Source organism: Nothobranchius furzeri, chromosome 9 (genome assembly GCF_043380555.1).
Source record: "Nothobranchius furzeri strain GRZ-AD chromosome 9, NfurGRZ-RIMD1, whole genome shotgun sequence".
In the NCBI taxonomy this organism is placed as follows: Eukaryota; Metazoa; Chordata; class Actinopteri; order Cyprinodontiformes; family Nothobranchiidae; genus Nothobranchius; species Nothobranchius furzeri.
Window position 1 is genome coordinate 25,221,283 of NC_091749.1, and position 23,963 is coordinate 25,245,245.

Here is a 23,963-nt window from a genome sequence, read left to right on the forward strand (position 1 = left end):
CAGTTCCAATACCGTCATGAAAAACTTTTTTTTTTAAAGAACTTTTATTGAACCTTTGTAAAACGAACAAAAACGACTACATTTCAAAAATTGTTAGCAGAATGACATTACAGAGTAGCTCCAAAGTTCGTGTTCATCTTAACTTTCATTTTGTACCTATAATTCAATTTGGTATAGTAAAAAGACAATAAACAAAAACAACAAAAAAAACAAAAACAAATAGAACATGAAAGGATACAAATAAGACAGCATGAAAAAACAAATTATGTGAATATAAATAAAGTTTTACAAGGGGGAAGTTAAAGAGCAAACAAGGTCAATTGTGTATATCATCCAAAAAGCAGTTAGAGATTAGTGTTCATAATGAAATCATAAAGCTTTATAGCATTGGGGGTGGACATTTTACCTATGGATCTCAACAGCAGTTTAATTTCATTTTTGAGATTATTCCACGTAGGTGGATTTTTGAGATATCGGCATTTGTGTATGAAAAATTTTGTTAAGATTATGAGATTATTAATTAGAAATTCATTATTTTTATCTTTAAGTATAATGCCAAATAAGATATCTTCAACTGTGAAATTGTTTATATAAATTTGATTGGAGTTCAGCCAATCGTGGAGTGATTTCCACATCATTAAAATTTGATCACATTCATAGAAAAGATGTTTAGTCGATTCATCGTTTTGTTTGCATAAGTAACATTTTTCCACATTGAATTTAAATCTAGTTTGTATAAAATGGTTAGATGGGTAAATATCATTCAAGATTTTAAAATGGACTTCTTTATACTTTGGGGGTAAAGAGAATTTTAGATAGTTGGTTCTCAAAACTTTAATTTCTCCTTTTGAAAAGTTGTGTAGTGACGAGAATCGGAGTATTGGGTTTGGATAAAAGGTTTTGTTTAATTTGTTTCTCAGGAAAATATTATTACATTTTTTATTGAAAATTTCTATCCCATCAACTGCTAATATTTTGAGTCTAGGGTTAAATATATAACCGATAGAAGCTTTAACTAGATGAACCAGAGCACTTGGGATATTTTTAATCACCTTATTATATTCATTTTCAGGAATGTCAACATCATATTTGAGATTGAAATTCTTAAGTGAAAAGGTATTTCCATTTTCGTCTAAAATATGTGTCACTGACCAAATTCCTCTGTCCATCCAACTTTTTACAAATATGGTTTTGTTTCTATCCAAAATAGTTCTATTATTCCATATCGGAACATCATGTGGGCTGAAGTTATGTTTGAAAACCATTTTTCCAAAAAAGAGGACTTGTCTGTGGAATTCAGAAAGTTTGAGAGGCAACTTCGGGATTTCAAAATCACATCTTAATAGGAATTCCATTCCTCCAACTTTTTCAAATATAAATTTCGGAATTGTATGCCAAATTTCCTCTCTATTTATTAAGAAGGATTTAAGCCATTTAATTTTTAATACTACATTCAAAATGTCAAAATCTATTGCTTTTATACCACCATCTTCATAATTCTTAATTAAATCGCTTTTTCGAATGTAGTGATTTTTGTTCTTCCATATAAAATCAAGATTCATTTTATTTATTTCTTTAATAATTTTAGGAGATATGGCCAATGATTGAGCAGGGTATATCAGTCTAGAAATGGATTCCATCTTTGTTAGAAGAGTTCTTCCAAATACTGTCAGATCTCTTTGAAGCCAACTGTTTAAAATTTTCTTGTTTTTTTCTACTGTGTTCAGAAAGTTCTTCTGGTTTCTATCACTTGGAACATTTGTAATATAAATTCCTAGATAGCAGACTTATTTTTTAACAGGGATGTTAAACAAGGAGGTCTCCGGGCCTTCATGCATTTTTATTAATTCACATTTATCAATATTGAGATTTAGTCCTGATGCCTCTGAAAATAATTTAATTGTTTTTAACGCTGTTGGGATTTGGCTTCTGTCTTTTAAGAACAGGATTGTATCATCCGCTAATTGACTAACTAGGATAGAATTATCATTTATATTTAGACCTTGGACTTTTGATGACTTTAGATGAATAGTGAGCAGCTCAGTGACTAAAATGAATAAGGGGGGGAAAGACTGCATCCTTGTCTGATTCCTCTTGAAATTTGAAATCTAGGGCAGGTTCCATTAGAGAGTGAAACGGAACTATTAATATCTTTATGTAACATAGCGATTACATTTAGGAATTTTTCACCAAAGCCAAAGAATTGTAGGGTTTTAAGTATAAACCTGTGTTCCACAGAGTCAAATGCTTTAGAAAAATCCAAGAATAAGATCAATCCGTCATCTGGGAACAAAGCTTTATAATCCATAATATCAAGAACCATACGAATATTATTGTGTATTGATCTTCCTTTTAAAAAACCTGATTGAGTTGGACTAATAACTTTTAATAAACCCTTTTTCAGTCTAGTAGCCAATGCAGTTGTCAGGATTTTATAATCTGTGTTTAATAAAGTTATTGGTCTTAGATTATTTAGGAATCGTTTGTCTTTACCAGGTTTGGGTATTAATTTAATTATTCCTTGTTTCATTGTTACCATTAGTTCATTTGAATTAATACATTCCTTTATAGCATTATAAAGTAAACATTTAATTTCATCCCAAAAATGTTTATAGAAGTTTGACGTTAGACCATCAGGACCAGGTGAACGATTTAAGCGCATCTTTTTTATTGCCTCATCCAGCTCTACTAATTTCAAGTCTACCTCACAATCATTTTTAAAACTGTTTTCAATTTTGGGGATATTATGTTGAATTAAGTTAAAAAAGGTTTCCGCATTTCCTTCATCAAATGAGGCTTCATAGATTTTGCTGTAAAATTGAAATACTTCTTTAGCAATTTTTTTGGAATCTGTACATTCTTTGTCCTCAATTATTAGGGATGAGATAGAATTTTTACCTTGTCTTTGTTTTTCTAACCTGCAGAAGTACGCTGTACTTCTTTCCCCCTCCTCCATCCATCTGGCTCTTGACCGAATATAAGCTCCTTGAGCTTTCTGTAAATAAATTTCATCCAAATCGTTTTGTGATTTGGCTAAGTTTATTCTGTCTTCTTCACACCAATCAGTTTTACCATATATATCAAGAATTATTTGAATGAGATTCGACTCCTTCTCATTTTTTTGTCTTTTTAGTTTTTTGCTAAAGAAAATAGAGTGTTTCCTTATAGAAAATTTAAGAAATTCCCATTTTTGTACAGCTGTTTGAAGATCATTATCTTTTTTAGTGTCTCTTATAATTTTCTTTATGCCGTCACAATATTCCCTATTTTCTAGTAGACTATGATTCAATTTCCAGTAATCTCTGATATTTTTTTTTCTTCTTGTAAACATGTTATGTTTAAATTAACTACACAGTGATCTGTTAAAGGACTACTTGATATTGTTGAAGAACACTTATAGTCTGCTATAGCATTAGATATTAGCCAATAGTCAATTCTTGAGGATGCCTGACCATTAGGTTTTCTCCAAGTGAAAGATCTAGCATATTTATTTTGCTCTCTCCAAATATCCACTAGATTATTCTGGTTCATAAAGTCACTCATTATTTGATTTGGATGATGATAAGAGTATTTGCTTGGCCATCTATCTAACCATTCATCCTGAGTTAGATTAAAATCCCCTCCCATTATGATATGGTCTGTGGCATATTTATTTTTAAATTCTTCAATAATGTTGGAGATTTGAAAGAGAAGACATTTGTTTTTCTGTTCATTATTGTATCCATAAATGTTAATTAACATCACAAGTACCCCGTCTACTTTCGTTATGCATGCAATCCAGTGTCCATCAGAGTCAGCTTTGACTATTAACACATCCCCTTCAATCTTGTTGAAACATATTGCTGTCCCAGCTGAGCGATTGGACCCGTGACTGAAGAGGATTTTGTCTCCCCACTGTTGAGACCAGAACTTTTCATCAGTTTTGTCCGAATGAGTTTCTTGAAGAAAAAAGAAGTTAGATTTTTGCCCCTTGCAGAATAAAAAGATAGCCTTGCGTTTAATTGAGTCTTTGAGTCCCCTTACATTTAAAGAAGAAAAATAAATATTTGTCTTAAGTTGAACCATAAAACACACAACACAACCGAAAAATAAATGGGTTTAAAACCACCCAAAAATTGCTAAGACCACCCAAAAACCGTCATGAAAAACAGCTGTGCGTGCGTGCACTTAGGAGACAAGGATTAAAAATGTAAAAATCTATTAAAAAGATAAATAAGTCATTTCATGTATAAAACTGATGCGTTTTTGAAATTTTGTTTTTACTTAAATATTTTTAAATGTTTTGTAAGCTTTGGAGATATTTCATAAAGTTAATGAACGTGACGTTACGTAATCACTTGACAGTGCGGAGGAGAAAGGCTGAGTGAAAGACGGCAGGTTGCGCACCGACTGACTTGGTGTCCAAAAAGAAAACAACCTCTGCAATTTGGGAATTTTTCAGCTTCAAACCAAATGACAAAGGAGAGCCGGTGAATCCCAACGAGGCAATTTGTAAATTATGCAATAAAACGGTAACCGCGAGAAATGGAAACACCTCAAACCTACGGACACATCTCAGAATCAACCACCCACTCACTGCCGCGAGGACGAATTTGGCTCTGAGTTCAATCAGTGCAACAGTTTCAACACCTCTCACTGACACCGATGCACGACCAGGACCAACAACAAAGTCCACCACCAGTTACTCGCAGCCGACAATAATAGGGGCCTTTGCCAAAACAACAAAATATAAAAGGGACAGTCTCCGTTGGAAAACTTGCACTGATGCTGTGACAACATATTTGGCAAAGGAAATGGTTTCTTTCCACACGGTGGAAAAAAAGTCATTTAAGGACATGGTAACGGTCCTACATGCCCAGTACGAGCTGCCCGGACGGAAACATTTTTCACAAACAGCTATCCCAAGTTTGTATGTTAAAGTCAGAGACGATGTTCAGGCGTTGCTGTCAGGAGCAGATCATTTTTCCTTAACAACTTACATGTGGTCGTCGGTTAATATGACACCATACATGTCTCTGACTGTCCACATAATTACACCTGAGTGGAAACTTGAATCCGAATGCCTCCAAACAACCTATTTTCCAGAGAGTCACACAGCGGGGAATCTTGCTGCTGCGCTCAAAGCTGCACTTCAGGACTGGAAACTCGAAGAGGAAAAACTTTCAGCCATAATAACTGACAACGCTGCAAACATTTCTGCTGCAATCAGGTCCCTGCAGTGGCCGTGGCTTAACTGCTTTGGTCACAATCTAAACTTGGCGATCACAAATGCATTGCATGACCATAAGCAAAAAACTGAGCGTGCCCTCGGATTATGCCGCAGCATTGTGGGGGCATTTTCACACAGCTGGCAACGTAAAACTGAACTCCACAAGAAGCAAGTGGAGTTGGGACTCCCAGAGCATAGTCTCATAACGGTAAGCATACATTTAGTCTATATCTGAATCTGATAACGTTAGATCATGCAACTAACAATATAATTCGTTTATTTATTTAGTTATTAATTTAGTGTGTCATTCGTCCGTCGGCAGGACTGCGCAACTCGCTGGGGCTCCAAACTGGCGATGGTAGAGCGCATCCTCGAGCAGGCCCCAGCCATCAAGCTCGTCCTGTCTGATGACAGAAGAAGCAACCTGTCCCTGCACTGGCAGGATACTGATATCTTGAAAGCTGTGAACGGCGCACTGAAACCTGTTGGTGACTTCACTGATATTTTGTCTGGTGAAAACTATGTGACCAGTTCCTCTATCCTCCCCATACTCCAGCTCTGCAGGGAGAGCGTGTTGGCTGTATCAGAAGATGGCCTCCAGCTTACAAAGTCAATAAAAACCACAATTCTAAAAATGCTGGAGGCCAAGTATGAATCTGACTCAGTGCGCAAATTAATGCGAAAATGCACTTTCCTCGATCCTCGTTACCGTGGCAGACATGAGCTTGATGACAACGCACTGGCTGAAATCAAAGCTGAATTACAGGCTGAGATTGTGAGCTTAGAGGGGCAAGCAGCACCAGAAGCAGTGGCCATCCGAAACATAGAGGAACGAGCACAACCTGAACCCCCACGCAGAAAGATGTCTCTGGGGGCTCTCCTGCAAAAACGAGCCGCTGACGCTGCGCCGGAGGGTCCCGTCGGCGCAGAGCAGCGAGCTGGAGCTGAAATAACAGCGTACTGTTTGGAACCTGTTATTCAAGGGGACGAAGACCCTCTTCTCTGGTGGAAATATGCTGACAGTCGTTTTCCCCAGATGTCACGACTGGCCCGGAGGTATCTATGTATTTGTGCCACCAGCTCACCATCGGAGCGGGTTTTCAGCACCGCAGGTAAAGTTGTTGGTCCACAACGTACAAACTTGAACCCAGAAAAAGTAAACATGCTGGTTTTTCTGGCGAGAAATCTTAACTAGATTTGCTGCAACATGCCGTAATGTTCACACTCCTGTGTGTGTGTGTGTGTGTGTGTGTGTGTGTGTGTGTGTGTGTGTGTGTGTGTGCGCGCGCGCGTGTGTGGCCGTGTGAGGGAGAGTTTTTATTTTTTAAATTTTAATGCAGTTGTTTTGGTTGCAATAATTTTTATAATTTCAATGTTTATGGTTATTCAACTCTTGTTGACTGTTACGGGCCTATTTGCACTCATGCTGCTCATTGATAAGTTGTTCACTTGATTTGCGCACAACAGCTGCCCTGGGTTTTTATGTTGATTTATTGCTGTTGGACTGTTGACTCTTTGCACTCTTTTATAAGCTGCGTGTTTTGTGTTAATAAATGTTGTTAATAGTATGTGAGTTACATTGTTTTTTTTTTAGTAATTGTTTGGTATTCGGATTCAGAAAGGTGAAGGTCCACTTGAGGCTTACGTCATACTTTATAAGTATTCACGGTAATACCGTATACCGGGGTAAAATTAAGTGGAAGTTAAACGGTATTCAAATGTGGATACTGCCCAAGCCTACATGGAACACAATAAGCCTCACATCAAAGCGCTGAACCTGGCAGAACGTGGCGCAGCTAACTGAACCAAGACCAGCTACAGGTTAGGCGGCCATGACGCTCCTGCTTTCATCTGATTCCTATTTTGTCTAGTAAAATAAAGAAATGTCAGTGTAATTATTTAGCTCAATGTAAGGAAACTAAAGTGTTTATTACTGTGGCCTCTAGAATGTGCTTACAAGCTCGCAATCGTGAGCAGCGCTGTGTGTTTGATGCCAGACGGTCCACAAGTTGAGTCTGGCGGACAATTCAGCTGTCATCCCACTCTCTCTTTACTTTTTGTTCATAAATGTAATGAGTGTGGGACTTTAGTTGTGTGCCAAAATTATATAAAAGAGCGTTATTTTTTATAGAGTGGGGCAAATGTCCGTGAGCGTGGGGGTGGGGGTTAGGGATCAGTCCCCTAACAAACACTTTTTTTCTTTATTTCTGACAGGGACCTCTACTCTGTCCCAACCTTGGCCACCGCATGTTTCATGAGTCAGGATTTTGGCCGATTGTACAAACATCCTGGGTCGGGACAGCAGCAGCTCAGGAGGTAGAGCGGGTTGTCCAGTAATCAAAGGGTTGTAGGATCGATCAGCAGAGGGTGCTGCTATTGTGTCCTTGTGCAAGACAATGGTGAAAAGAAAATGGTGGTGCCAGTGCTCGGTAGCTTCACCTCCCTCAGTGTGCCCCAGGGCAGATGAGGCTAGATTGTAGCACATCACCACCAATGTGTGCATGGGTGTAATAATGACTGATTTGTGTTGTGAGGCGCCTTGGGTGTGTTCTAAGACTCTAGAAGACACCATATCAAATAAAGGCCTTTAACCATTCTAAATTGCATTCGTAAGATAGAACATAGACCAGTTTCTATGAACTTTGACAAATGAGGGTCCTGATGTGTGGTCAAGTACAGTGAGAAATGCTACATAAGGCACCAAAACACAGAACTGCTAGACTTTGTGGGGTTTTGTTTGGTTTAGCTTTGTTGAACCTGTTTTATAGTAATGTATTCATGTTCAGACTTACCAGTGCTGCTGGTCCATTTGCTTCCAAGCAAGCTCCATGCTGGTGGCAGTGGGAGGTGGTGGAGGGCCAGAGCCAGGCTTTCATCCAGCCGCTCACATTCCTGCAGAGGAATCTTACACTCATCGAGCAGCAGAGCGCCATCAAGACCGTCAGGCCGACCTGCTGTGCTCACCTGTGCAGAAGGTGATTAAACCAAATGAGTCGGGTTTAGAGAATGGTCAGGTTTACAGCGACAACTTCAGTTTACAGGGATGAGTCTCATTCACAGAGATGAGTCTGGTTTACGAGTTGGGTTAACAGGGGTGAGTCAGGTTTACAGAGACAAGTCAGGTTAACAGAAAAAAGTCGGGTTTACGAGATAAGTCTGTTTTTCTTTCTCTTTTTTTACCGTGTCCTGTCTGGCTGTGAAGCAAACAGAATTGATGTCTGAATGCTGGTAACAAGCCTTACAGATTTACTCTCAGGTGGAGCATCAAAGCGTCTGCTTTTAATGTCACGCCTAATACTTAAAACTTTATTGTTATTGTTTTTGAATGCTTTGTAATTCCGACCAGACACGGAGTCAGAGGTGAAAGAGAAAAGAAAAGACAAAAGGTGGGGAGATAGGGGGGAAGGGGGGAGGGGGTTCACAAAAATAAACAACAATTAACAAGAGTCTGCTTCTAGACCTGCGTCAAGAGAAAGAATAGAAAAAAATGGGACACGCAACAATACATCAGGAGCAAGCTATCACTGCGTCAACCTGATGATGAATTATAAAATCAACATTGTTTAACTGAACAATCACACGATAATAAATCATAGTGCATTAAGTGCCCACCATAGCCTTAAGACGTGTTAAACGTGCCCAAGCCCATACTTTTGAGAGCACCATGTGAGCACCTGTGTGTTTACACGTGCTTGTTTATGTAAGGTTTCTCTATAGGAGCATCCAATAGAGTGTGAGGGACCACAGATGCACCCCCCCAAAGATGTGTAGGAGACGGGGGGAGCTCCAAGTCCTAGAGATCCAGGCGCTGCCCCAGAACACAGGAACCCCAAGGAGACTGCATCCAGAAAGGCCCCCGCGCCCCTCGAGAGGCACAGAGGATCACCCCAGGGGGCCACAACCAGCAACCGGCAGAGTCCCGGGCAATATCAGCAGCAATCCCACAGGCCCGCCCGCAGCCTCCCACCCCCTAGCCGGCCAAGCCCGGGACCCAGGGGCGACCACCCCCGCCGGGGACCCAGCAGAGCCCAGGGACCCAGACCCCACCAGGCAGCCACTGGGATTGATCAGGCAGACGCCAAAAATCTTAAACCCCCTGACCCGGGAGCCACAAACATTCAGGCAGACCAAGGCACCGCACCGCACCCCACACCAGGTGTGGCAGGGGGAGGGGAGACGAAGATCTATATCATCAAAAGAAGTCCCAGGAGAAGAGAGGAGTCAAAGGCCCCACCTGACATATACAGTCATACACAAACACAGTCACACACACTCCCTCCCTCATGCTCACACATGCACATACAACCAAAGACTTACAAAAATGCACGCCGGACACCCACTCATGCTCCCCCTACACACCCTATTCACTCTGGTCCCGGTACTGCTGCACATGGGGTACGACCATCACCGGTTACCAGAGTTTGACCCTTTCTGCTGGGGTGCTGATGAGCAGGCTCCCTCGCCCAACGCTGAGCACCGAAACCCACCACCCCAGACCCCAACCAGATGGCCAGATGTCCCTCCAAGCCTCCAGCCCCAGGAAGCCAAGCAACAACAGAGGTGTGCTAAGACCCCTAGTGTCCCTCCGCCTGCTCCAATATAGTTTTGTGTGTTGATGAGGAGTATTCCATTGCTGTGGTGAGTGGGCAGTGCGGGCATTGTCTGGTCTATACCAGCTGATGCCACCGCACCACCCCACTTGAACCCACAGTCCTCGGTTTCTAAGTGCAGTTTAAAATTGGAAGTGGGCACCGGCACTCGGGAGGAGGCTGAGAAATCCCCCTGCCAAGTGCCGTTGAATGTGCTCACTCCCAAGATCCTAAGTGTGTGTTTGCATGGTATGTCTTCGGTGGAAGTGTATAAGGTGCAAATAAAATTGAGGGGCAGGTTGCCACAGGAATGCGGAAATGAGGGCGAGCAGCTGCGTCCCAAAAAGTATCAGAACCGCTTACGGCGCATGCGCAATCCTGCATCAACACCGCTCCCAGCTATTTCCTTAATAACACATGTTGTTCGTTTTAATTTCTACACATTTTTTACTCATAAAGATTGTCAAGAAAGCGTGTTTGTCGTGTTCATGTCAAATTAAACTGATCACAAAACACAGATTTACTTTCTTTATTTCGTTTTCCTCATCCAACCCCCATAAATGCCTGTGTGTGTCCTCCTGCAGCACTCCCGAAGGACAACAGGCAAGACAAGACAAAAAAGTCTGACATGTTGAGTAAAAACTGCTATTTTTAGCACATTTTTAGGGCCGACGTGTTGCTACCAGATGTACAGTGTGAGCAGTCAGGTCACATCCGAGAACTGGGTCGTGCAGCGTGAGCGCATGACTCGTGAGATCTGCCCTGCGAGGAAGTCGTACAGTGTGAGCTGAAGCTGAGTGCTACGAGTGAAAAAGTCGCACAGTGTACGCCCGGCTTAAGACATAGGAAATCCAGGTAAGGTTGGGTCCCGTCCCCCCCCCCCCCCCCCCCCCCCCCGGACATCCCCCTCCCATGTGGTGGGACAGCAGAGGAGCCATGGTCTACCCGAGGCCCCTGAACCCGGGCCAGGCACTGCTGCATGTGCCTGCCTTCTTCCCAGCAGCATACATGTCAGGACCCGACCCCCAAGGCCCCGCTCAGATCCCCACACGGGGCCGGCCACCCCCACACCCCGAGCCCCCAGGCCCCCACCCAGACCCGCCCAGGGGCAATGGAGCTGCCAGGCAGTGACCCATGGCCGCCGCCAAGACCTCCAAGGGGCCCCATTCACAACCACCAGTAGTCCACCCCCCAAGGCAACCCAAGCACCTCCAGAGGGGGGCAACGGCCCCCCAGTCCCAGACACCCCCCAGTGAACCCACCTCCAGGGAACATCCGGATACTCCAAACTCAGACCCTCCACCCCACCCCCCCACTCACATCATCCCGCAGGACAAAATCAATGGTCACCCATCATCGCCATATGATGGAACCGATCAAAGGAGCCCAGAGAGATTGATTTGAAGTGGAAGCAGAGGCTAAATCAAGTGTAATATGATCTAACAAAAGATTTCTATACTGGTGTAGCGTTATGAATCTTATAATGGTCTGACCTTAACAGCTGCCCCTTCACACAGTAACATCACCAAGGTCGAACGCTTGGTTCAGTATGTTTACATTCCAGGAGAAGAGACAGAAGAAGAGAAGAAGAACGCTTTTCATTGATTAATCAAAGTACTTTATTTGTGATAAGCTAATCAAAGCATATGTTGATCATTAATAATCAGGTGAATGATCTGTGAAATAAAGATGTCATGAGTTATGTGTTTAATGAATAAACAGGACTGCACCAGACAGACTGATCTACATTACCATGGAAACGCATGACACATTGTTTTCAACCAATCAGAACTTTCGTCTGTCGTAGAGAGAATCTGGGATGTTTACTTAATGTGTCCAATCCGGTTTACTAAGATTGGTAAACAATTAGGAGATATACAAGAAGGCAACGCCATTTTATATTCAGTTCCACGTTAACTGGTTCCACGTTAACATCAGCTCTGTTCGAGCCGAGCTCCAAAGGAGTTACATCATACTCTCAACATTGTTTTCAACCAGCTCTCAATCCATCACCGCCAAAAGATAAGTACAGGCTGGCCAGCTGTACTTTCTATTTTAAGCTGAGAACTGTCAAGCTGGAGATTTCCATCGTTTGAATCAACGAGACGACGTCCCTTCAAAATAAGAGTGAACTTGCCGACGCCTGCCGACTACTACCGGAGCTGACCCACAGACGGGCGTTGTAGTGCTGCGACCGCTGTTTCACCAGCTCCAGTACATTCGAGGTCCTAGGACCTGGCATTTCCTGATCTACACGGGAGACTCCATATACGGTACGTGGTCACGGCACAAAATGGCGGCTCATGTCATCAGCTTCTGAAGCCTCGTGGTAGCCTACTCAAAACAACCAGATTCGCTACTTCAGCCTAGAGATTCTGAACAAAACACACACACACACACACACACACACGAAACATCCAAATCCATATGCATTCATCATTGAGATAGTCCTGGTAGATTGTAAGAATTTATAATTATAGAAATTAAAGATTCTTAAACGATCCCAACTCTCTCTTTTCTTGTCTCTTAGTCAATACAGAGTGTTTGAGTAAACTCCCTGATGATAAAAACGACCACTTCTGATTAATTACTTAGATCTAATTACAGTGTATAAATATACAAAATCAGATAATTACATTATCTAATTACAGTGTATAAATATACAACTTCAGATCATTACACTGGTTAATGCAAAGAGTACCTCTATTTTTCCAATTCAAGAGGATAGTTTTCTTAGCGATGCATATGACAGTCAGAACCACGTGAACTAAAGATGTTTCAATCGGGACATCGTCCAGATTTCCCAGTAAACAAAGAGAGGGGGAAGTTGGGATATGACATTTCAGACATTTTGACTGATCCTCACATACTCTACGCCAAAATCCCTGGACAGGTGGACAGGACCACAGTGCACATGTAATTGTCAGGAATGTTGTTTTTGCAGTGTGTACAGGTGTCAGATGATACAAACCCCATCTTGAACATCCGATGACCTGTATAGTGTACTCTGTGTAGAATTTTGTACTGAATTCATTGTAAATTGGGGTGCCTGATCATTTTAAAAGTTTTTAAACAAGTTTGGGACCAGAAGTTCTGGTCAAAGCTAACTGATAGATCCACCTCCCATTTTTCAATAGGGATTGCAATTTTATCATCTATTTTGGACAGTGTCTTATATACTTTAGACAGTATTTTGGGGGGGGTTGAGATTATAAAAGTCTAATACCCTTGGTGGTGTTTGTAATTCTACTTTATTGAGCTTAAATTTTTGTTTGACTACATATTTAGTTTGGTGATATTCTAAAAAACTATTCTTATCCATTCCAAATTGGGAGACTATTTGATTAAATGGGATGAAGTCCAATCCTTCATATATGTGTTCCAGGTATAGGATTCCTTTATTGTTCCAGTCCGGAAGGTTCATCATTTGGTTATTTTGCAAAATGTCAGGATTATTCCAGATAGGTGTGCATCTGCATGGTACTAGTGAAGACTCTGTCATTTTAAGATACTCCCACCATGCTGTCAGAGAGGTGCTGATACTAATACTTCTGAAGCCTTCATGTTTTCTTATGCTTGAGCTAATAAATGGTAAGTCTGAAAGCTCTATCATATTGCAAAGTGTCTGTTCTATGTCTAACCAACCAAGACTCACCTAGTGGGTTATCTTGCAAACATCTTGGTATATATTGCAGCCTGTTGGCTAAGAAATAATAATAAAAGTTGGGTAAATCCAGTCCTCCTCTGTCTTTGGTCTTCTGAAGCGTTTTTAAGCTAATTTGTGGAGGTTTATCTTGCCAAAGGAATTTGGTAATTGAGGAGTCCAGAGATTTAAACCAGTCAGCTGGAGGTTTGTTTGGGATCATCGAGAATAAGTTATTTATTCTGGGTAAGACCATCATTTTAATTGAAGCAACCCTCCCCATGAGTGATATCAGTAAGGATTTCCATCTTGCAAGATCATCTTCCACTTTCTTTAAAATTGGGATGTAGTTTAGTTTGGTTAGATCTGCCAACGTGGGAGAGACATTAATTCCCAGGTATGTGATATTCCCTGACTCCAATTGTGTATTAAGCAAATTGAAAAAAGAGAAATTAATTGGTAGAACTGTGGATTTTCACCAGTTTATAGAGTAATCTGAAACTCCTGAAAAAGAGTATCAGTTCTATTGAATGGGAGAGAGAGGATTGAGAATTCTGGAGAAAGAGTAAAACATCATCTGCATAAAGACTGATCTTATGTTCTATTTTCTTACACTTTATCCCTTTAATATTTGTTGTTTGCCTAATTGCTGCCGCTAGTGGTTCGATAAAAATAGCAAACATTGACGGGTAGAGTGGGCATCCCTGCCTGGTCCCCCTCTGAAGACACACGTGCTGTTGGTGAACTGTATAATGTTTGTAGCCAGTTTATGAAGAAGTTCCCAAAACCAAATTCATGTAAAGTTTCAAATAAGAACTTCCAGTTAACTCTATCAAAAGCCTTTTCTGCATCTAGAGATAATATACTAGTTTCTATATTTCTACTGTAAGAGAAATCTATCAAATTAAGTAATCTACGTGAGTTTGTGGATGACTGTCTACCCTTAATGAAACCAGTTTGGTCAGGGTGTATTATGAAGGGGGTTACCTTCTCTAATCTTTTTGCCAGGGCTTTACAAATTATTTTGAGATCAAAATTAATAAGAGAAATTGGGCGATAGCTGGTTGGAAATGCTGGGTCTTTGTCTGGTTTTAACAAGAGACTAATATTGGCTGAATTCATGTTTGGCTGTAATCTGCCGCTCTCTTCGATTTCCCTCACCATTCTGAAAAATGTTGGAGCCAGAATGATCCAGAATTCTTTGTAGAACTCTGCTGGAAACCCGTCTGGACCTGGAGCTTTTTAGTCATGGATTTAAGGGCTTCCTGGAGCTCAGCTGATGTTAGTGGCGAGTCCAGGACTGTAGCTTGGCTGTCTGATAATTTAGGAAGTATTATCCAGTCAAGGAACTCATTGATCTCATTAGCTGATGGGATTATCTGTGGTGAGTACAAAGTTTGGTAAAAGTCTCTGAAGGTGTTGGTTATGCTTTCAGGGCCATAAACTATATTCCCGGTTGAGTCTTTAACAGCAGATATGGTAGTTTTCTCTTCATTAATTTTTAACTGGCTAGCTAAAAATTTAACTATATTAGTGGATTGCCAACTGCGCTGCTTCCCAGCTGTACTGAGCCTGTCTGTTAAAGAATTAATCCAAAAATTAAAATCACCTCCAAGTATAAGTGGACAGTCCAAGTGTTCGAAGAGTACAGAGAAAAAATTATGAAACAATGAAGGGTCATCAATATTTGGACAGTATATGCTGACAATACATAAGCTTTGGTTCTGTACAGATATTTTTAACATTATAAATCTACCCTCTGGATCAGAGACTGTGTCCAATACTGTGAAATTGATGTTTTTGTGTATTAAAATAGCTACACCTCTTTGCCTAGAGTTATAGCAGGCAGAGAACATGCTGGGAAACTCAAGTGTTTTAAGTTCATCTGCAGATGTGGCAGATCTATGAGTCTCTTGTAATAATATTATGTCTGCTTGCACTCTCTTTAGCTGATCAAAAATCTTTAATCTTTTCTCTATGGAGCCAGCTCCATGTACGTCCCATGAGACAAACCTTAGTGCACCCATAGATGTGTGTGAGTAGCTAAAATATGACACCTTCATGTGAATAAGATGAAATACGTAACTAAATGTATAAAATAGTATGTTAATAAATAACAGAAAAGTAAATAATAATAATAATAATAATAAAGATCCAACAGTGTTTGTGGTTGTATTATTTGATGCATAAATTATGATATTGTGCTGTGGATTTAATATATATATATTTGTGTGTGCGTGTGTGCGTGCGTGCACGTGCGCGTGTGTGTTTACGTGTGTGCGGAGTCTGACGCAGTGTTGGAAAGTTGTGTGGTTGTGCCATACAGGTGTAAAGGTACAGAAGCAGGTAAAGAGGAAAGGAAAATACAGATACAGGTTAAAAAAGAAGAAAGAACTAAAAAGAAAAGATGATAGGGGTGTGAGGTGGTGATGAACAGGTGATCTCATCATCTAGAAAATGGATTTAGCAGCTGTTTAATCCTGACGTGATCAAACCCAGTGAATCCTGATAAGAATAATAAATGTCTGACCTGATGTTGGGCTAAAACAGCCAGTCAGTCACTCGTCGCTCCTTGTAAAGTTTATTGTCCACGTAAAGCTTATCTACCAAGATGACCGCCCTCAGAGCTGAGCATGCGCTGACGGCCGATCACCAGATACACGGCAGCATTTGAAGCTGATGGCAGCTCGTTAGCAAACATCCACAAACAATTAAGATACATTTTTGCCTAATTTATCTACTGACAATGCAAAAAGTAATCTGGTAAGTATAACTCACTCAATCTGGAGGTAAGTGAAAAAAATTTAGAAAGTTTACTAAATTATATTGACGAAGTTTTTGGGTTAGTCGTTATGGGTCTGAAGAAATCAGCAGCTGAGCCTGAAACACCTGGGACCAAGAGGAGCCGTCCTCAGGACTCGCCTGAAGCCTCATCTCCCCGTAAGGACATATTAGAGTTATTAGATTCTATAGATGAATGGCTTCTGGGATTTGAGGGGCGTCTTCATCTGCTCGAGGTTCTTCACCAGGAGTTTCAGAACCTCCAAACATCTCTGGAGTTCAGCCAAGAGCAGGTTGAGCGGCTCGCTGCTGAGAACGCGTCTCTGCGGGAGTCCGTTTCTTCCCTGGAAGAGGGAATGACACGGATCACCCAAGACAACAAGACTCTGAAGGAGACTGTTGTGGACCTTCAGGCCCGTAGCATGAGGGATAATTTGGTGTTCGCAGGCCTGCCAGAGCAGGCGGGAGGGGCGGAGAACTGCGAGCAAACAATCAAGAACTTTCTCCAGACCGAAATGAAGATACCCGAAGAAACGGTAAAAAACATCACCTTTCACCGGGTACATTGTCTTGGAGCTAAAAGAGTGGACAGCAGAAGACCTTGTCCCATCGTGGCTAAATTTGAACATTTTAAGCAGAAGGATCTTGTTAAAAGTCACGGAAGAGAGCTCAAAGGAAAAGACTTCAGCGTACATGACCGAGTCCTCTTTCCGCTGCGTAAAAAGTTTATCCAGGATGGGATAAGAGTCATTTTTACAAAACAATGCAGTCAATTTGCCGTGGCGGCATCAGGGAGCCTTAGGTCATTTAGAAGTAGTCAGACTGTGGCAGTGATGTGGCAGAATCGTGTCCTTTTTATAAAAGATTAGTCGCTGGCGGCATAAAAGGGGTATGGGGGCTGTCCCTGCACTGCCACGGACTCCCGTTTATCTTGGACACAACTTGCTTTTTACTGCGATCAAAGCTGCAATTGTTACGTTTATTTAACAAGCTGCTCCTAAAGGTGTCTGTCCTCTACAGTCCCCGTGCAGTCTCTGGTGATCTGAGCTCCAGCTATAACAGAGAGAAGCTCCAGGAGTGCTGCATCCAGTTTCCCATCTCAGCTGATTTTGTCCAAAAAGCTACAGGTCCATGCTTACTTTCATTTCCAATATAGTTGCCGGCCAGAGCTCAGAAGTAACTCCCCACGTAATCATGACCCCTCCCTCTGTTGCACCAAGGCACAATCGCCGTTTACATGGCGGACAATTACCGCATTATTACTACCAAGCGAGGCGGAACGAACTCCATAAAATCCGTGCAACGCCATGCCGGCATGGCACGTTCATAAAACACATCGTTGCGGTAATATTACACTGATTTGCTGGCACGTTGTGTCTTTTAAAAAGGGCTAAGTTGAGTTTACAGAGACACGTCAGGTTTACAGAGAAAAGCTCAGTTTACACAGATGAGTCCACTTTACAGGGATGAGTCGGGTTTACAGAGACAAGTTGGGTGTACATAAATGAAGCAAAGAGATAAGTCTGACTGATGAATGGACTTGATTTAAAACAGGAATAAATAAGAGATCAGATGGAAGCTGCAGACTTGATGACATGAAATAAAGTCCTTTATAAAATAGTCATTACAAATCAAAACATGAAAATATAATCATTTAAATTTTATGATATGATAAACTTTTGTTTTTCTGCTCTCTCTCTCTCTTTTACAGGAACAAAAACACCTTTTCTAGTTGCTCACCAGAAACTGGGCCATGTCAAATGCCAGATCCTGGACAAAGCTGAATCGATGCTTGGCCAATGGAGCCACATGACCAGGATGGTCCTCCGAGGCCTCAGAGGTATTTTGGGTGGCTAAGCACAAGGTGACCAACACCACCTCGCAGCAGTCATGAGCTACAAGACAACACAAAGAAAGAAAAGAAGGAGGGGTGAGAGAGGACAGGCCTGCTGAGGAATAAACTGTTGGTTAGGACATCTAATCAATAAAATTTAGCCAAGAACATTCTACACTGCACAGAAAAGATGTTCAGCTGTACAACAAGGAAAAAATAGAATGTGAAGGTATTCACAGATCCTAAACATCACGTCATTGTTTATCAGATTGAAAGTGCAAACTCATTTTCATAATTTATTAATCAAAAAGGAACAATTACAGCTGCACGTTCGTTAGGGTGTGTCTGTAGGCTCAGAGCTTGTTGCATCAGATGATATATGGCTCCTGAGGACAATTAGCAGATTCACATGGAAAAGGCTTCACGGCAAAGTGAATACATACATGCTCTACTCTTTATTATTTATATCTATAAATGTTATTTATATTTCATGTGGACTATAAAGACCTAATACAATTTAAGATTATTCACAGAGTCAATAAAAGAGCTTAAAATTTTATTTTGTAAAAACAATCCAATACCATTAAATTACCACCATCAATATAATCTGCTCATTTTTATTTAAAGCCACAATCTAGAATGTTCCCCTTTTCAGAAATTACATATGATTTTTATCTTACATCCATAAAAGTGGTAGACGTACTCTTTTCTGTGATGTATTGTAGGCAATACATCAAATCTTTGATAAGCCCGTCCCCGGCCAGTAGAGCCCCATGTAATTTGAATGATGTGCCGTTCAGCATTAGCCAATAGAGCTTAGGTACAGATGTCCATCACAGAGTCTCTACCTATGGCTCCCTGTGAGGGAAAACTCCCAGATTTCTCCTTTTCACCTAAACATAAGCCTTCATGTGTTTTCTGGGAAAAGTTGCTGCAGTTTTTGCATGTATGAAGTATTTTATACCCAGAAAAGCATTTTCTAGACCCCAGTTCACACACACACACACACACACACACACACACACACACACACACACACACACACACACACACACACACACTAAACTTATGTAAATTTCCCATCCACCCTGACAATGGTTTCAGCCGTCTAATAAAGAAGCTGCTTGAGGAAAACCCAACAAGAATGTTGTGATTTTGATTATTTAAACAAATCACAACGAATCAGTTTCAGGAGCAGAACTACTTTGTGGGAAAGCTGAATGTCTGTGCTGCTGCCCAGATGCATCATGGGCCTTGTGGTCTGGTCACAGCGCGAGTACACCTGAAATCCACAGAGAGAACTACAACACAGAATGAATAAATGCCTCCAGCATTAAAAAATAACAAGTCTATAGAAGGAGTGGGCGTAATAAATAAACGCTTCCATATAGGACTTTACATAATTTATCTCCATGTCCACAGACTGTGGGAGGGAACTTGACATACCACAGAACCATCTCATTCACCTCATTGTTGAATAAATACTCATTAATCAGCGCTCTCAGCTGTGAAAACCAGACTTTATGGTGATCTGTGACAGCAGGGTGCAGAACTGTGCTGCTGATTTAAACCCAGATTCAATCTAATAAATCAGGAACTTTTAACTACACAGCACTATAATCTGGCCCAGCCACAAGTAAAGCCTGCTCCAGACTCAAGTTAACAACAACAAAGGCTGAAACAAAAAGAAACCACTGGATTCTGGTTTACTGCACCATACGTCCTCTCACTTAGAAATATTACACTTGATTTACTGTGTGAAAAAAACAACCAGGCCAACCAAGCAGATGTTAATGCCTTGCTCAAGAGGGTTTCAAAAGTAACAGCTAACTGAGTCTGCAGCATTAGATCCACGTGGTCTGGGGAAAGTCCCTGTGGTCAGTGAAAAGCCTGGTCCTTAGGATCAGCCAAGCAGAGCTAAGCTGTAATAATAGAGTAGCACCTCCTCTCAACCCCCAGCAGACGGCTGGAAATCTGCTGAGCTCTTAATCAGATAACTCAGGGTATCGTGTCCGGCCTTCACTTTCTACCCGTCGAGAAGAAGCACTCCGGTTGAACTGCATCTGGTTTATCTGCCTCTGAAGGCTGTTCTGTGTTTTCTACAGAATCTCATAAGCATCCAGTATAGCTACAGACCAACAGGGCCATAAAGCTTTTCCCACGTTTTAATGCTTTAGCAGACCCACGGACTCTGACTGGGATGATGATGATGATGATGATGATGATGATGATGATGATGATGATGATGATGATGATGACGTGCCGCAGTAGAGGAAGGAAAAGAACTTGTTTGTTGTGACTTTAGCTGATCAAAGTCATCCTGGTCTGTGTAAAGACCAGGATGTAACAACATTGTCCTACAGCATGTTGGGTAAGAGAGGCGTGATTCAGAAAACGCCAAAGGCCAAACCCTAGGGTCAGGGTTCGACAGACGTTTAGAGACGTTTCCCTGTCTGTAAATCCACCACCGCTAAGAGCTAAATCACACTAACATTGTTCCACGCAGACGTTTTTACTTTCGAGGAATCACAGTTCTAAACTAGTCTGACGTTTTTCTATTTGCATTATGTTATTTGTAGATCTTTGACATTAAGCAGGACCTGAAAAAAAACATTCAGTAATTATTTCTTAAACTACTTCTCTTTTTGTCAATATTTTATCTTTTGTCCAATTTTCAAACCAACTTCTGATCCAAAAAGCATCCTGATTAAAAGAAGTAGAACAAATCTGCTGATAAATGTCAGAAAGATCCGTTTAGATTCAGCAACCTCTTAAAAACAGGCCAGGCTATCGTGGATGACAACATTTCCTTTGTTCATTTCCTGTTCCACTTCGTCCTCAGTGGAGATGTGGCAAGCCGGTGCCCAACATCACCAGTCTTGTGGCTAGAGGCGGGGAACACCCCAGACATGTCTCCAGTCCATCACAGAGACAAACAAACACCCACTCACACCTGGGGGCAATTTAGAGACAGCAGTGATCCTGACAAGCAAGATTTAGGTCTGTGGAAAAAAACCAGAGAACCTGCAACCTTGGTGCTGTGAGTCAACGGGAACAGAATGCTGTAAACCCAACATTTCCTGATCTAAACATCAAGTAAGAGTGTTTGTACCAGGTGTATTATACCTGATATACTTGATAAATATTGATTTGACTGACAGTTGCACCTGTCCCAGTAGAAAAAGAACAAACCAGTGCCTCCTGTGCTGCGTGACCTTTGACCAGTCATCTCAGTGTTGCCTGCTGCTGCTCATTCATTAACCTCCTGACAAACATAAGCAACATTTTAATTTTAAACCAGAACTCTGTCTATAAGCTCCACGTGGGGCAAGAGGAGCATTTTGATATTCAGAAATGTAAAAAGTCTGCAAACACAGCATACAGCAGAGCTAAAGGAATAAATAGAAACTAACATCCTTTAGCTATCGCTCTTTCAACTCTAGCTTATGTTTGTGTTTTTAGCAGCCCATAATGTGGCTCACAGCAACATATGCTCCGGGTTAATGTTGAAAGTGTTGAGCATGCACTTGGTGGTGCAGCAGTCACCCAAGTTTTCACTGAGAAAATTAAACACTTTACAAGATCTCAGTTTCTTGTATCACTGTAGGCAGGGCTGACTTTCCATTTAAAGTGGTAGGGAGCTGCAAGGTATTGTGGGTAGGGAGGCTCACCAGGACATAGCGCCTGTAAGGTATCATGACTGCTTCGTAGGGTGCTGGTCACATGTCTCTGTGTGCTGCCAGCAAACAGCAGGAAGTAGTCCACGCCCTCTCCATCTGCAGCTAGCTCGTCATCAGAGAGCTGCACTGTGACAAGACAACGGCCCTGCAGAGACAAGGTACAACACGTTATAAACACGCTAAACACATGTTAAAACCATCGCTTCAGATTTTAAAAAAGATGATACTAAACCAAAAGGAGCATAAACAACAACAAAAGCATCAAAACAGTGGGGCAGCGTTGTATGAGTCCAGTCGTAGGTTAGCTGCACTGGCTCCAAGTCACTTTATAATAGCGTTGAAGGTCTTCCCACCAACAAATCAGGCTTGTGATGGTCTCTAGTTACCACGCTAACTCCCTCCACAAATATAAACCTTCCAGAATACAGAGCTCATCTAGTGGAAGTGATTTTATAAGAACATAAATCCACATGTAGATTTTCTGAGGACGTAAACAAATCGACTCTATCATCAAAGGACAAGTACAGGTTGGATTGTGTGAGGCCTTTGAATATGTCGTCATCATCACAACAGCCTCAAATCAAACATATTATTCCTCTATTGACGAATGCTGCACATTACAGCGTTAGGAACTAAAGCTGACAGCAGACATGTGGGTCCAACTGGAAGGTCTGCAGCAGCCCGGTTCCAGCTTCATGTGACATTCCTCTGGGCAACACTGAAAAACATTTACTGCTGTGCTCAGTAGAGTACAAAAGAAGAATAACAATAACATCCAGTGTGGATTTAAAAACTAACAGTTAACACCATGTGACTTGGTGCGTTACAGAGTTACTGTAGAGTCATTTCTGACATAACAAAGAGCCCTGTTCTGGCTGAGGAATGGTGTGGTGCCATCTGGGGACAAACCACAGAGAGGGAGGAGCAACATGAAATACTGATATTGTTCAAATGAGCTGTTTTCCAGTGGCTGTTGAGACCTAGGACAAATAACAGGACGTTTGACTTTACTTAACTTGGACCAGCCTGGCCCGACGTGAGCAGCCTGACATGGCAGGCTGAGCTTTACTGGGTTAAAGGTGCTTCCTCCTCTCACAAAGTGGTAGCCTCAGGGCCTTGGTTCTTACAGAGAGAACAGTTTGCAGACAGCAGCGGGGCTAACCAGTAGCCTTGGGAATGGTAGGCCTCTATTTGGCAGGCCAGTTGTGCTGCTGAAAAATTTGAAAGCAAGGAAAATGTGTTCAAAGTTGACCCAGAGGCCACAGACTGAGACCTTCTTGAGAACCAGAGCCGAACACACTGACTTGCAGCATGGAGGTGCACGATTAGTGATGCTTAGTGTGTCAGCTCTAACAAGCAGAGCGGAGGCGCTGAAGTAAATGAGTTGTGGACAAGTGGAAGCCAACAGGCACGACATTCTCTCCATTTTAAACTCATCTCTTATCCTCGGCTTCAACTGGAATGAAGGCTTGCTACTGCAGAATGGATTCCGTCGATGCTCCAACGGAACATAAAAATGTGTGTTGTGTGAAATAAGCTCCACTATTTTTAGACTGAACAAAGAAAAACTAAGACAAAAGTTTTTCATACAAGAAAAAAAACACCTCAAACAGAAGTTTCATGTTATGAACTCAACAGCCACTCTGCTAGTACCGGACAAGACCCCCTTTTCCCTTCAAAGGCGCCTTAAGGCTGAGGTGTTTAAACTATGATCAGCTGTCTCAACAGCTGCTGTTGTCTCTCTATCATCTAAAATCAGTCTAACCTCTGACCTCAACAAGACATTTTAATTCACAAGAGATATTTTATCTTTTAAACACCGTAAACCCTAGAGATGGTTGCGGGTGAAAATTCCTGTAGATTAGCAGTTTCTAAACCACTCGGACCAGCCCGTCTGGTACCAACAAAATCCTCTTTCATCTACATTCCGATGCTAAACTTCATCAGTTCATCTCCGTCACATCTAGATGCCTAAATACGCCGAGGTGCTGCCGTGTGCCAGGATGATCAGGTGTTTGTGTTAAGCTGCTGAACAGATAGATCTAAGATAGAGGACCATTAACTCTGATGTCTGTAAGCAGTTTATCTACAATAACAATAACCCAAAATAAATAACACACAAAAATGGTGAAAAACAGATTAATGTCATATTTCTGATAGCATTTTACCCAGACAACCATCCTGTCTGATTTTAACCTCATTAATCAGATGGGGGGACAACAACAGA

At 41.5% G+C, this 23,963-nt stretch overlaps 1 protein-coding gene across 4 annotated transcripts in view; it reads right to left on the bottom strand.

Annotated features, from left to right (window-relative positions):
* LOC107381977 (A-kinase anchor protein 13) overlaps nucleotides 1-23,963 on the bottom strand; it is a 201,188-nt gene that overhangs the window by 120,603 nt on the left and 56,622 nt on the right. For all 4 annotated transcript variants that reach the window (XM_070554723.1, XM_070554721.1, XM_070554722.1 and 1 more), the window contains exons 3-5: nucleotides 21,728-21,881; nucleotides 17,963-18,117; nucleotides 8,002-8,173 (exon numbers count right to left, since the gene is read on the bottom strand). In XM_070554723.1, coding sequence (XP_070410824.1) covers nucleotides 8,002-8,173; nucleotides 17,963-18,117; nucleotides 21,728-21,881 — 481 coding nt within the window. The remainder of the gene's footprint in view (nucleotides 1-8,001; nucleotides 8,174-17,962; nucleotides 18,118-21,727; nucleotides 21,882-23,963) is intronic.